The sequence below is a fragment of the Pseudorasbora parva genome, chromosome 19 (assembly GCF_024679245.1).
Source record: "Pseudorasbora parva isolate DD20220531a chromosome 19, ASM2467924v1, whole genome shotgun sequence".
NCBI lineage: Eukaryota > Metazoa > Chordata > Actinopteri > Cypriniformes > Gobionidae > Pseudorasbora > Pseudorasbora parva.
In genome coordinates this window covers 34,223,213-34,238,291 of record NC_090190.1, presented here as the reverse complement: position 1 = coordinate 34,238,291, position 15,079 = coordinate 34,223,213, and the positions used below count along the sequence as shown (strand labels likewise).

The following is a 15,079-nucleotide window of genomic DNA, read 5'->3' as shown; positions in this document are numbered from 1 at the left end:
TGTGGGTTTGTCGATTCATTCTTTGCATGGAAAAAGCCTTTGAGAGTTTAACTGGGATATTGCCTTATATAAACCTCTTACATAAACACAAATAGCAAGAGATATGATTAAAATAATAATTGGGGGTTTATTTAAATAGCTTGCAGCACATTTAGAAGCTCCTAGAGCAGTAGCAGTTGTTGGGAAAAACTAATTTGCTTAAATTTCCAAACGTTCATATAGCAATTTGAGGTTGTAGCAGGTCTCATCTGAAGTAAGATGCCTTTATTGCCCTCCAAATGTCCATGAATTGTACCACATTGTATTCACGTTAATACATTTGCTTAATTTCATAGTGGAACTTTTTTTCAAAGCATGTAAACAGAGATGTACCGTAACCATCCAAAATATTCTATTTTCTTTAACATGAGGACAATTTATTTAGAAGGTATTTGTGACCTCTGAAACCGTGCAACTTAAAAAAAAAAAAACAAATAAAATAAACACCTTTCCAAACTAGAGTCCACCTAGTGGATTTTGGCCATTTCCACCACTATATATTAGTGTGTATATATAATGTGTATATATATTATTATTTTTATGTACAGTCTATGGCAATGATGCATAGACATAGACTATCCCCATAAAGGGATAGTTCACCCAAATATGAATTTACTCTCAAGTAGTTCCAAACCATTATAAATGATTTTGTTCTGCTGAATACAAAAGATATTTGGAAGAATATTTGTAAACAAGCAATGACTACCATAGTAGGGAAAAAATACTATGGTATTTTACTCTATCTGCTTTGTTACAAACATTCTTTAAAATATATTTTGTGTTCAACAGAGAAAAACTCCGTACAAATTGAGGGTGAGTAAATGACAGAATTCTCATTTTTGGGTGACATATTAATTTAATGTAATGTACGGACTTTTATTTTGAAATGTGTTTTCCGGAAGCAAGTGGAAAGATCTGGTAGGACTCCTCTTTGCCCTTCCTCCAATGCTGGATCTCTGATGCAACTGTTTATGTTGTCAATTCCGAAGGTTCACTGGATACTGCGTCCTTAAATGAGCGTATTTGATCTGTTTCGTGGGTTTTTCGGGGTTCCCGGTGGTCATTATCATGGTGATGGCCGCAGGTGAGTGTTTTAAGAGTTTAATGTTGAAATGACACCTGCCAGTTTACTCAATGGTTATGATGTCATGTATTGTAGCATACATGATATAAGCTACGCCATTGTGTATAATGTTATGAAGTACCATGCTTCACGATATTTCCTCTCTTTTTATTGCTTTTATTTACGGATTTTTTGATGTTAGAAATAAATGTTTGGTGACTTCTTAATATAAACTTTATAAAGCAGTTTGAAATTTCAAAGTATTTTCGTTTGTCATCACTGTTATACGTTATTTTGTAATACGATAACTTCTTCAGTGCAGAAATGTGGTGTTTTATTATTCCCCAGAGTCGTTGACAAATTACTAATATACCTGAAACCATATGGTACTTAAAGGCATAGTTCGTCCAACAACAACAAATCATAATTATGTCATCATTTAATCACCCTCAAGTTGTTCCAAACCTGTAGGAGTTTCTTTCTTCTGCTGAACACACACACACACACACACACACACACACACACACACACACACACACACACACACACACACACACACACACACACACACAAAAAAAACATTTTGAAGAATGCCAGTAACCAAACCGTTAAAGGGCCCTATTGACGTCAATAGTGAACGTGAAAAAAAGTGAACTGTTTGTTTGCGCTGTTTTTCAAAATATCTTATTTCGTGTTCAGAAGGGGAAAAAAAGAAATTCACATAGGTTTGGAACAACTCGAGGTTGAATAAATGATGACAGAATTATCATTTTTGGGTGAACTAGCTCATTAATACGCTCTTTCAGTTTTACTTCGACACATTATAACATGAATTAGCTGCTGCTAAAAAAAAAAAAAAAAAAAAAACACATTTGAAGGCATTCTTAGACTTATAAAGATAGATTAGCATTTTTCTATAGATAGCCTACTCAAAAGGTATATTAGCTGCATCATCTGATATCTAAAGCACTTACCCTATTTATTAAATAATGTCACTTGAGTTGACACTTTTAATTAACTAATTGTTTCTTAATGTTTTATGAAAAATCTAAAGATTGTTTTTCACATGTATACGAGATATTAGTTCTAAATGCAAATGTACCTCATTCCTGCACTGTTCCTGATTAATACACTAGTGACATTTAGTTCTCAGTGGTTTTAAATGCTCATTTAAATGTGTTTTAATCAGGGACCCTTTCTTTGATGGGATGATTCATGATGATGATGATGATGATGACGATGATGAAGACGATGACCGTGGATTTCACTACGATGACTTTAATAGGCCACGTCGGGACCCGTTTGATGATGCCTTCAGATTTGGTTTCAACTTCGGGCCTGGCGGGATGCGCTTTGAGGAACCTCAGCTGTTCGGACAGATCTTCCGGGATATGGAGGAGATCTTTGCTGGTCTAAGTCGATTTGATGAGCACCGTGGCTTTGGACATAGAGGTACGTTTGCTCGGTTCCTCATGTTTATGCCTAGGCATCTGTACATCGTGTATGATTTAATTTAGATTTTATAACCTTACTGGATGCCTTACTGGATTTCAAGTAGTCTGTTTACAAAAGTAAACAGATATAAGATATGTGTGTGTAATATATGTATATGTATATGTGTGTGTATATATATATATATATATATATATATATATATATATATATATATATATATATATATATATATATATATATTGTATATACACACACACACACACACACACACACACACACACACACACACACACACACACACACACAGGTCCTTCTCAAAATATTAGCATATTGTGATAAAGTTCATTATTTTCCATAATGCAATGATAAAAATGAAACTTTCATATATTTTAAATTCATTGCACACCAACTGAAATATTTCAGGTCTTTTATTGTTTTAATACTGATGATTTTGGCATACAGCTCATGAAAACCCCAAAATCAAATCTCCAAAAATTTGCATATTTCTTCCGACCAATAAAAGAAAAGGGTTTTTAATACAAAAAAGTAAACCTTCAAATAATTATGTTCAGTTATGCACTCAATACTTGGTTGGGAATCCTTTTGCAGAAATGACTGCTTCAATGCGGCGCGGCGTGGCGTGGAGGCGATCAGCCTGTGGCACTGCTGAGGTGTTATGGAGGCCCAGGACAGGGCCGGCTCTAGCTCTTTGGTTGCCCTAGGCGAGATGGAGTTTTGCGCGCCCCCGCCCCGCCCCAGTCACTTTTATCGTCTCTAATTCAGCACATATCTGTTTACCTATAGGCCTACCCCTAACCGAGAAGCACTTATTATTAAACACGTTAGACGCTTTATTTCCACTTCTCTAATATTTTCTCACTTTTTATTGAAAATAAATGCCTTTCCGATCTGATATGTGATGGGAAAAGGGAATAGAGCGAGTGTGGCAAAAGGCAGACTCGACCCTCTGATTGATATGCATCAATACTTGATGACATGTGTCTTACCCCTACACCACAGCCACTGCAGAGAAAACAGTGATTTCCGTAATTTTGTCTAGCCCAATCAATCTTTAAGTAGCCTAAAACACATCATATTTGTGTTTAATGTAAACAATATGGCATCTATCATTACTCCAGTCAAAAAAAAAAAAAACGAGAGGCCCCACTTTTTATTTGCTCCCGACGCCCATGTAGATTGCATACTTTTCATAACTAACGTGCATACTTTATCCATATTTATAACAAACTGGACTTTTCATCCATGTAGGTTATTGTAGATTCCATGTAGGTTATTGTATATTTGACAATATTAATAATATTTATAAAATAAATATTAGTTGATAATATTGATAATACTAAGTAATTTTATTTTGTTTGACAACGTATTGACTAAGATAAGAAGACTAACCTCTATACTGGGCTTTCTTTCTTTCTTTCTTTCTTTCGATTTCTTTCTTTCTTTCTTTCTTTCTTTCTTTCTTTCTTTCTTTCTTTCTTTCTTTCTTTCTTTCTTTCTTTCTTTCTTTCTTTCTTTCTTTCTTTCTTTCTTTCTTTCTTTCTTTCTTTCTCTTTTTCCGTCCCTGTGCGTGGTTTAGACGCCTCTTTTTTGATGAACGCGCAAGATGAGCACTTGCCTGACCTAACGCCTGAACTAATAATCAATAATCACCATCAATTCAATCTAATAATCAGGTTAAACCTATTAAACGTGTGGCTGAGGGGGCGCCCTATGATGATCATGTTTAATAGACATTGTTGTATTTCGCTTGTTCCGATTCTATGCTTAATGGGAAGTAATGGGCGGCACTAGAGCGCGCTCGCGCCCCTAACACAATTGTCACCCTAGGCAACCGCCTAGCTCGCCTATAGCAAACGCCGGCCCTGGCCCAGGATGCTTCGATAGCGGCCTTAAGCTCATCCAGAGTGTTGGGTCTTGCGTCTCTCAACTTTCTCTTCACAATATCCCACAGATTCTCTATGGGGTTCAGGTCAGGAGAGTTGGCAGGCCAATTGAGCACAGTAATATCATGGTCAGTAAACCATTTACCAGTGGTTTTGGCACTGTGAGCAGGTGCCAGGTCGTGCTGAAAAACCAAATCTTCATCTTCATAAAGCTTTTCAGCAGATGGAAGCATGAAGTGCTCCAAAATCTCCTGATAGCTAGCTGCATTGACCCTGCCCTTGATAAAACACAGTGGACCAACACCAGCAGCTGACATGGCACCCCAGACCATCACTGACTGTGGGTACTTGACAATGGACTTCAGGCATTTTGGCATTTCCTGCTCCCCAGTCTTCCTCCAGACTCTGGCACCTTGTTTTCCGAGTGACATGCAAAATTTGCTTTCATCTGAAAAAAGTACTTTGGACCACTGAGCAACAGTCCAGTGCTGCTTCTCTGAAGCCCAAAAGTGGCTTGACCTGGGGAATGCGGCACCTGTAGCCCATTTCCTGCACAAGCCTGTGCACGGTGGCTCTGGATGTTTCTACTCCAGACTCAGTCCACTGCTTCTGCAGGTCCCCCAAGGTCTGCAATCGGTCCTTATCCACAATCTTCCTCAGAGTCTGGTCACCTCTTCTCGTTGTGCAGCGTTTTTTGCCACACTTTTTCCTTCCCACAGATTTCCCACTGAGGTGCCTTGATACAGCATTCTGGGAACAGCCTATTCGTTCAGAAATTTCTTTCTGTGTCTTACCCTCTCGCTTGAGGGTGTCAATGACTACGTTTACATGGACAACAATACTCTGATATTAATCTGATTAAGACAATACTTTGATTAAGAGGCTCCCATGTAGACAGCGATTTCTAATTACCTTAATCTGATTAAAGTCATAATCTAACTACACATAAATCGGATTAAGACATGTGGAGTATGCCTATTTTAGTCGCATTATCGGAGACATGTACACACCTTAATCTAACTATTAATGTCATGTCGGAGATTTCGCCGCATTTTGTGACAGGACACATAAAGTTACACACAACAGGGAAGTGCAGAGGGGAGGCTTTGGGGGTTTGAGCCTCTGCCTTTTTTGAAAATGAATCAAAAGTGCCCCTCTCAACAATCATCGATAATATTGTGGCCAATAAAACAGAATTGAAATTATAATTAATATAACAACGTCTACAAACCAGTAACAAATGCCGGAAAAGTCACGTTTATCTTTTACAGATGGATCATTCAGTGAACGCTGTGGCTCAACGGCAGGAAAAACAATCCAAAGAGTCATGATTTTTAAACCTTTTTCATCATTAATCAAAGATATTATTCTAAATGTAGGCTGTCAATAGGGAGGAAAAAGGGGCAGTGTCTCTTCAAAAAAACAGAAAGAGACAATACATATTATTACAAAAATAAATCAACGTAAATGTATATAAAACATTATAAAAACGCATGTTTTTTATACTTCTTAATGAAAAACATGCGTTTTTATAATGTTTTATATACATTTACGTTGATTTATTTTTGTAATAATATGTATTGTCTCTTACGTAACACTGTCAGACAGCGACACCCGCAGGTGAAGTTTGCGGGTTTCCTGAGCCCATAAAATTAACATACCTGCTAAAGTCACGCTATGATTGGATGTTGGAGAACATAGCGTGGCATAGGGACGTAATGACGTGCCATAATCGATCTATGTTCTATCACATGTAAAACGGGAACATGAACGGAGTACTCTAAAAGCAACTCATGTAAACACCTTAATCAGAATATTGTCTTATTTAGAATAAGGTCAATAATTAGATTACTGCTGTCCATGTAAACGGAGTCAATGATGGCCTTCTGGACAGCAGTCAGGTCGGCAGTCTTACCCATGATTGCGGTTTTGAGTAATGAACCAGGCTGGGAGTTTTTAAAAGCCTCAGGAATCTTTTGCAGGTGTTTAGAGTTAATTAGTCAATTCAGATGATTAGGTTAATAGCTCGTTTAGAGAACCTTTTCATGACATGCTAATTTTTTTAGATTTAAATTTTGGATTTTCATGAGCTGTATGCCACAATCATCAGTATTAAAACAATAAAAGACCTGAAATATTTCAGTTGGTGTGCAATGAATCTAAAATATATGAAAGTGTAATTTTTATCATTACATTATGGAAAATAATGAACTTTAACACAATATGTTAAGTTTTTGAGAAGGACCTGTGTATGTATGTGTGTAGGTATATATATATATATATATATATATATATGTGTGTCTCCCCCTGCCCAGCAGGTGTCCCATCAATAGAAGCTCCGCCTCCTCGGGAAGGTGTTGAGAAAGGCAGGAGTGGGGCAGGAAGTAGTAACCCATACAGAGATTTCATGTTGAAGTCACCTGAGAGCACACCCAACAATCCACCTCTCACTCCCCCCTCTGTGGCACCAAAGGACAGGGATTCTTCATCTCCACAGGGTCCCAGCAACTCCTTTCCCCAGTGGAAACCCTTCTCAAAGGTGAATCAGTGTTTCAGTGTACTTTTAAAGCAAGGGTGTCCAATCCAGCTCCTGGAGGGCCACTCGTGCAGAGTTTAGCTTCAATCGCATACCTGCATCAGCTAATCATAGGCTGCGTCTGAAATCTCATACTCTCTTGAGTAGGTACTCATTTTGTAGTAATTACTTCACAACCACTAAAGTACATTCTATATAGTATGAATGAGTGTAGTAGGGATGTTATACATTAACGTACACACCACATTTGCTATGTTGTTGTCATGTGACCTACCAGCGTCAGTTGCGTTGCTTCATTACTATTCACTAATCCTCTCTCGTAGCCTAATGAGATAGTAAAGTGTCCATCTTATGCACACTTGAGAATCTCACCAGAAGTAGTAGGTCACCCTGGTACTTTTTGCCTACTTTTTATTTATTTATTATTATTACTTATTTTGTCACACATTGTATTTTGCCTACTATGTAGTAGGGATGTATGCAATTTCGGATGACTTACTAAGCATTCTAGAAGCTTCCAGAACAATGCCCTGAAGGATAGTGACCCTCAGGAGCAGGTTTTCTCCTGTTTTAGAGTCTTTTCATGCTGGGTTCACACTTGATTGTCTTCATTTTATTTTTAGTTTAATGATCTTTGGAAAGATGGTCTATTAAGACCGAAGGAGAATGAGAAAAAACAGGATGGAGGTAATGCATTTTGCACTATTTTTATGATTAAAATTCAAGTACAGACAGTAAACTCTTCTGAAATATATTTTTTTTAAATCACTATAGTTATTGACATGAAGTCCTTCAATGAATTGATTGCCTTGATGCAAGTATGCATCCAGGCTATAAAATGTCTTTGGTTTGCAAAACCTTTTTGTCTTCTGGTTCCACCTTCAGATCTGGATTCGCAGGTGTCTTCAGGTGGGCTGGATCAGATCTTGACTCCAGCACCTTCACAGCCAAAGATGAGGTCATTTTTTAAGTCTATCAGCGTCACCAAGGTGGTCAGACCAGATGGAGTGAGTGATCCTGTTAAATTTCATCCTCAGAAGTATTTCTGATAACAAATATCATAATCATGTACAGCAAGGCTTAAAATATGCCACGTGTCCACATGGTGTCTAAAAAATTAAAATAGAGATTGTGTGTGTATATGTGTAGACAGTAGAAGAAAGGCGAACAGTCAGAGATGGTGAAGGTAATGAAGAAACGACAGTGACCATCTCTGGGGGTCCAGGTGGCCAAGATGGGCCGCAAGATCAGTCTGGTCCTCTCATGTCAGGTTAGCCGTTTCTAGCCAACATGTAGCCTATGGTCTTAAAAGGTAAAAGATTAAAAAAATATATATATTATAATAATGTTTAGAAGCATTGTGGTTTATATAGTGTGTAAAGACATTTTTAAAAAGTGTTATATTCCTCAAGCTTTTACAAGATCAGTTTTGATTCTTGAATAATCGCCCAGTAATGTATTTTCTGTATCTTCCAGGTGGTTCTGACATGCAGGATGATTTCTCCGTGTTTTCTAAGTTCTTCAGAGGCTTTCGAGGCTGAAACCGCTCTGGACACAAACCAAAGGACCATCTCTCTTTTCTGAAATCCATCAACTGCCAGCTACAATAATAATTAGGATTTTTTATTCTTCAGTCTGATTGAATTCTGTGTGGAGATCCAGTCTGGATGAAGTCAGTGAACAACAATTATTTGCTGCCACAAAATGACCCTGATGACTTTGCTTTACTTACTTTTGAATATCATTTCCATTAAGGATGTATAAATAATGATATTAATATCCTGAACTTTGGGTCAGTTGTTGAAGCCAGTGTCCTGAAAAGGACTGGCTGTTGGTAAAGAGGATCCATTGGATTTTGTCATGGAAAGATACTGCAGATGACAGGCCAGAGTATAATATATATAGAGAGAGATATTGTATTTTTAATGGTGTTATTACAGTGAAATAAAGCGAAAAATGTGATCTGTCCTGTTTTTCTTCTTTTGTGTGGAAGGTGGGAAGCTTCACAGTCTCAAGTTGGTGGTTTCCTTTAATATAACTTTTTTAATTTAAGAGAACAGGTCAATATAAATAAAGAGAGATGACCTCTTTAGTCTAGCCATAGTTACACTGATGCAAACAGGGTTAAAAAAGTAGATTAGTTGAATCGTTTGTTCAGCTGTAATTTTGCTCAATGTCAAAATGCTTCAAATGTAATGGCTTTTCGTAGAATGCCAACCTGGATGTAACCTAAAGACTTTATATTTTACTACAGAACTCATAACATTTCCACCTTTCTAATATTGTGTTGGTCCTCCTATTGCTGCCAAAACAGCCCTGACCCATCCAAGCATCAACTCCACTGACCCCGCACTTGTTTTTTTTAGCACATCCCACAGATGCTCGATTGGATTGAGATCTGGGTAATTTGGAGGCCACGTCAACACCTCAAACCATTCCTGAACCCTTTTTGCTTTGTGGCAGGGCGCATTATCCTGCTGAAAGAGGCCACAGCCACCAGGGAATAATGTTTTCTTGAAAGGGTGTACATGGTCTGCAACAATGCTTAGTTAGGTGGTACGTGTCAAAGTAACATTCACTTGGTGCCAGGACCCAAGGTTTCCCTGCAGAACATTCCCAAAGCATCACACTTCTTCCGCCAGCTTGTGTTCTTCCCATAGTGCAACCTAGTGCCATGTGTTCCCCAGATAAGTGACGCACATGCACCCGGCCATCCATGTGATGTAAAAGAAAACGTGATTCATCAGACCGGCAGTGGACAGGGGTCAGCATGGGTATCCTTTTCCCATACGCAAAAAACTGATGCACTGTGTATTCTGACATCTTTCTATCATAACTAGCATTAACTTTTTGAGCAATTTGAGCTACAGTAGTTTGTCTGTTTGATCAGACCACGTGCATCAATGAGCCTTTGCCACCCATGACCCTGTCGCCGGTTCACCACTGTTCCTTCCTTGGAACACTTGATAGATACTGACCATTGCAGACCAAGAGAGCACAAGAGCTGCAGTTTTGGAAATGCTCTGACCCAGGCGTCACAATTTGTTCCTTGTCAAACTCGCTCAAATCCTTATGCTTGCACATTTTTCCTGCTTCTAACACATCAGCTTTGAGGACAAAATGTTCACTTGCTGCCTAATAATCAGTATATTTCAGAGATAATCATTATTCAGCTGGTCATAATATTATGCCTGATTAGTGAATGTTATTGTTGTTGTGCAGCTGTTTCATGTTCCTGTTAGTCAGTGTCTTTCCAGGTAATGATGTATACCAATATGTAGAAGATTGTGTTTCTTTTTTGGAATGTGGCAGTCTTTTTCACAACAAGCTCACCCAGTTCTGCTTCATAGACTTGTCAGTCTCTGTTTTAGTAAACTGTCAGCATTGCTCTAATGTTGAACCATTCACCCCGGAATAAGGCATGTAGTGACCTTTCAGATCTGGAGCAGGTGCCAGATTGTCCAGAACAAGTCCACCGATCCCTTAGGATCCCAATTGTACACCACCTCAACACTGATCTGTTACACAGACTATTGGGCACACACAGATACACAGTCTCTCCAAGGTTGGAGCTGATTAAGCTCCAGTTCTAACTAGAATGTTCTCTAAAACGTACTGCTTTCTCTCAGTGAGTGTATCGTCTTGACTCTTTAGCCTTTCAGTAAAAGGAAATGTAAAAAAAAAAAAAAAAAAAGTATAATGGAAGCCAGTAGCCTGACGTGGTCATACTCAATTCTAGTTAGAATATGAGTCTGAAACTGCTCCATTGGGCTGTGATTATGGGGCGTACTTCAACCGAACCAGGAAAGACATCAATTGGCTAGACCTACAACCAATCAGAGCAACGAAGCAACGCATTACATTAGTTGTCAAATGTCAACAGAGCTCAACTGCACTGTGTTGCTACGTCTGCGTTTTTTTCCGTGGGAATTTTCTTCAATGAGAGTTTTAGCAGGCAACCTTGCCAAAATAACACACATTTTACCCCCCAAATGCCAGTTTTTTCCGGAGAACCCCCCGAGACGCTATTGTTTAGGGCTAGTAGTTGGCGGGTTTTGTTATAAATCTTGGCAACTCTGTCTGCACACACGCTGAAATAAGCAATCTTTGCCTGTGTTTTAAAAAAAGAAAAGAATTTAAGGATTCTTACCAACATCATGATCATTTCAGAGAGAAATTGTGAAGGTGAATGCATACACAAACAAGTTCTCCATTTAGGATTTGAACAAATATAATCCAAGCATCTTTGATGACGTGCATGATTACGTTACTGTTGATCATCTGTCCGTCATCGTCTAAAGCCCGCCCTGATGATTTCATTGAACAGTTTCTGTTCGGTCATAATCACTCCTCTATGTATCGAGTCCAGACCGAACTGCCTGTCCTCAAATGTTGTGGACGGGGCTGAGTTCGGCTGGCATCCAGGCTAGGAAGCCAGGCTGAGCAAGCAAACACTGTTTCTGCCCTCCTGGCATATCAGAGGGTGTGTGATACCTCCAAAATCCAAACACACAACACCTTGCTGCTATCAAGGGTTTAATGACACATCACACATCTCTAGGCCAGACCCTCAATCCCTCCTCAGAGACCAAATACAAACTTTAGAAAACAAGATCAGTGGTTTGCAATATAAACTAAATGAAAAGAATCATTAAAAATCATGGACAAATATTGATTAAGGCTTTGATTATTATTTAATTAGGATATAGGTATATTGATACAGCAGTGGATTTCAGAATCCCCACCCCCTACCCCCCTTCACTGTCAATGTCAGGTAATATGATTAGTAAACTATAGTTCACTAATCCTTTTTTATTTTTTCACCAATATCTAACCGGTACATTGCTGGTTATGCTACATATCACAACCATAGTTGTTGTGAGCATTGGTTAGCTTTGCACCCAATCTGATCTTTATCTAGTGACAGATGAGACATGAGTGATATCAACTTTATTGAAGTTGACTTTATACTCAGTTATCTAATGATTATCTCCTCCTAAGTAGATAGAAGCTTAAACATTACTTCAAAAGTGATGTTTTTTTTTTTTTAAACCAGCAGAGTAATGAGTGTCTATTTTAAATGTGATGTTTTTCATGCCGAAAATCTAGGTAAAATTGTAGTCCATTGTCAAGACTCACATGATGGGAACACTAAGAACAGCTGCACACATTAACTCTTCTGGAAGCATTCAGACATCATCAGGTCAAACATTTATGTCAGGCTTTGCTTAATTGACTAAAACTAGTTAATAAAAAAAGAAAATACAAAAAACACTAAGGGCCTGAGAACAAATTTACCATTTACTTAAATAGAAAAATATGCATGACAGATAAAAGTATGAGTACTATAATATGCCATAGACTGTAAAAAAAAAGATGGACGACGTCTCAGTCTCCTCACTATCAACTTTTATCATCGCTGATTTGGGATCTGCGCCTGCGCAGTAGTGACTTCGAGACCTGCGTCTGCAGTAGAGAGCATGCGGAAACCAAGGGGGTAATCTAGCGCTCGGAAAGCGTTCCACCCCTAGGGGCTGCCATTGCTAACCAAGCCATCACCTGCTGTTAGCATCCCATTGACTCCCATTCATTTTTGAGTCACTTTGACAGTGAATAACTTTACATCTGAGACGTTTAAAGACTCAATTTGTCCATTGTTTATTTCTAAAGAAACACGACAATGTATAAAAGGCTCCATTACCTTGTATCTTACACTATCGCCCCACAGAAGCTGTTTTTGTAAAAATAGGCTAACGATTGCGTCATAACCAGCGCGACTCTGTCGCACAGTTGAGAAATTACCGTATAGACCTGAGGAGACGCTCGCAGGCAATCTTTTACTGTCTATGAGACAGTCGGGGGGACGTGGAGACATGAAGTCTGATAAAGTCAAGGGGGAAGAATGGGGAGAAGCCCATAGTGAGCCAAAAGCAACGGGAGAAAATATTTAAACAACGTGATTCAGCTTTCACTTTCCACATCTACTAGAAGACTCACAGCTGTCAGACAGGTTGCTTACGTCACATCTATGTCCCCAAGCTCCGTCTGAGCCTGCGCAGTTCGCTCAGCCATCAGGAAGTGAGTGGCCCTAGGTTGACTTCATTATTTAGCCGTTGATGTCAATGGGATCGCTCGGTCCATTTCTTTTACTGTCTATGGCGGAAACCCCGATATCAAAACTCAGGAAAAACTCTTTTGTCTCACTGACAAGAAAACAGAAAAGCTGTAAATCACAGCTGTCAATCATGACTTCACCCCCTGTTTTTATACTGTCAAAAACTAAAACTAAATAGTTCACCCAAAAATGTAAATTATTTCTATCATAATTTGTTAACCCTCAAGTTGTTCCAAACCTGTATGAGTTTCTTTCTTCTGCCGAACACGAAAGACAATATTTTGAAGAATGTCAGTAACCATTTATCCCGATAATAACGGCTGATTTTTCCCCATATAGAAAGTCAATGGGGGTCCATCTGTTTGGTTACCCACATTCTTCAAAATATCTTATTTTGAGTTCAGCAGAAGAAAGAAAAATTCACACAGGTTTGGGACAAACTTGAGGAGTGTGATGACGGAATTATCATTTGAGTTTTTCGAGTGTAGGCCTATACAGTAGGCTATATCAATATATATTTTTAGAAACTGGAATGAGGCATGACGAAACTTAATGTATTTGCCATATCAACAGTTGAAAATTGTGGCAAAATTCAAAAGTCTTTGGAAGATATCACTAAACATGTAAGCTATACCATAGCAAAAGTAAAACATTTTGTGTTTATTGTAAATGAGACAAATCTGATATTATTGTAATCTTATATCTGTCCTTAAACAGTTGAAATAGTTCTTTAATGCTGATCTAACCTAGCCTAGAAATCTAGATGCATCTAGCAGCAGCAAATCTAATTAAATCTAATAATCTAATAAAATCAAACATCTTGATGTGGGTCTGGCTTGTCAGGCTAGATCTAACCAGCAGAAGACACGGTTTAAAGCAGTTCTGCAGATAGGGTGCGTTGTAACACTGCGTTGAGCCCCTATTAGAACTACTTTTATGAATTCTATTGAGAAACCATGAGAAAAAAGATGAATACAGGTTGAGAGTCAATCTTCAAAAATGATTCATTATTATTATGTTTTGAACTATGCTGTATAGCTGTGTTTAACGATGTGTTTGTTATCAACCTCAAACATTTGTTTATTTTTAATTATATATAAAAAACATAATTGTACCGTATGACAACATATGTTAGCTTGTCTTGTGTGTGTGTGTGTGTGTGTGTGTGTGTGTGTGTATGTATGTATGTATGTATGTATGTATGTATGTATGTATGTATATATATATATATATATATATATATATATATATATATATATATATATATATATATATATATATATATATAATTATTATTATTATTATTATTAGGCTATTATTATTTATGAAACAAAACCACATAATTAAACTAGACGTGTGAAATTATTTGGAGGGAAAAAATAAATACTCAATTTATTACACAGAGCGAGACAGTCAAAAAGCGTCCTATCTGTGCTTGAAGATAGCCTACGTAATGATTTATTTGGAACTATTTTATGGCGATATAGAGCAAAATGTCACAAAGTAATTTCATATTAACTTCTGTTTTTTTTAATTGTAGCCTGTAAATTATGTTTGGGAAAGCACGTTATTCGTCTGATATGTTGCTTTGCTATAGGCATATTGTTATAGCCCTAGCTATAAAAAACTAAACAAAAAACGAACAAACAAAAAAACACCTGCAGGAGATTTTATTGTGAATTATATTGTTTCAGAAATGTGATTTTATTGTAATATTTGTTTGACTGAGTTTGGTTGAGTGGTTGCTTAATAACTGTATTGCCCATCCGCAACTTGCTCCCATTAATGTACCAGCTGCAAATAATAATAATAATAAACAGCACTAGTTTTTGTATAAATAATCATGAATTTAAAAATGCTTAGTAACTCTTTGTATTTGTATAGCATTTTCTGTTTTAATCCAACAAAACAGCGTCACAAACGCGAGTGTTCGATTTTTAACGTCACAGATCGCCGCATCAATTCTT

General features: G+C 37.7%; 1 protein-coding gene across 3 annotated transcripts; it reads left to right on the top strand.

The window, feature by feature from the left end:
- The first annotated feature begins 964 nt into the window (after positions 1-964).
- On the top strand, positions 965-8,959 carry hax1 (HCLS1 associated protein X-1). Of its 3 annotated transcripts, none has more exons than XM_067425296.1 (7): positions 965-1,123; positions 2,292-2,554; positions 6,777-7,000; positions 7,621-7,684; positions 7,883-8,004; positions 8,147-8,309; positions 8,474-8,959. In XM_067425296.1, exons 1-6 carry the CDS (start codon positions 1,053-1,055, stop codon positions 8,270-8,272), a joined length of 870 nt encoding a protein of 289 aa, XP_067281397.1. In that variant the 5' UTR covers positions 965-1,052; the 3' UTR covers positions 8,273-8,309; positions 8,474-8,959. The 3 variants fall into 3 exon arrangements, with proteins under 3 accessions (XP_067281397.1, XP_067281395.1, XP_067281394.1); XM_067425294.1 differs by having other exon boundaries at positions 967-1,123; positions 6,780-7,000; positions 8,147-8,267; XM_067425293.1 differs by having other exon boundaries at positions 967-1,123; positions 8,147-8,267.
- Positions 8,960-15,079: the final 6,120 nt, after the last annotated feature.

What these genes read in the sequence shown, in the direction of transcription:
- hax1 (XM_067425293.1), top strand. Translation starts at nt 1,053, where the DNA reads ATGAGCGTATTTGATCTGTTTCGTGGGTTTTTCGGGGTTCCCGGTGGT. An exon ending in CCGTGGCTTTGGACATAGAG is followed by an intron (nt 2,555 to 6,776) that starts GTACGTTTGCTC and finishes CCCCCTGCCCAG; the next exon opens with CAGGTGTCCCATCAATAGAA. An exon ending in AGTGGAAACCCTTCTCAAAG is followed by an intron (nt 7,001 to 7,620) that starts GTGAATCAGTGT and finishes TTTTATTTTTAG; the next exon opens with TTTAATGATCTTTGGAAAGA.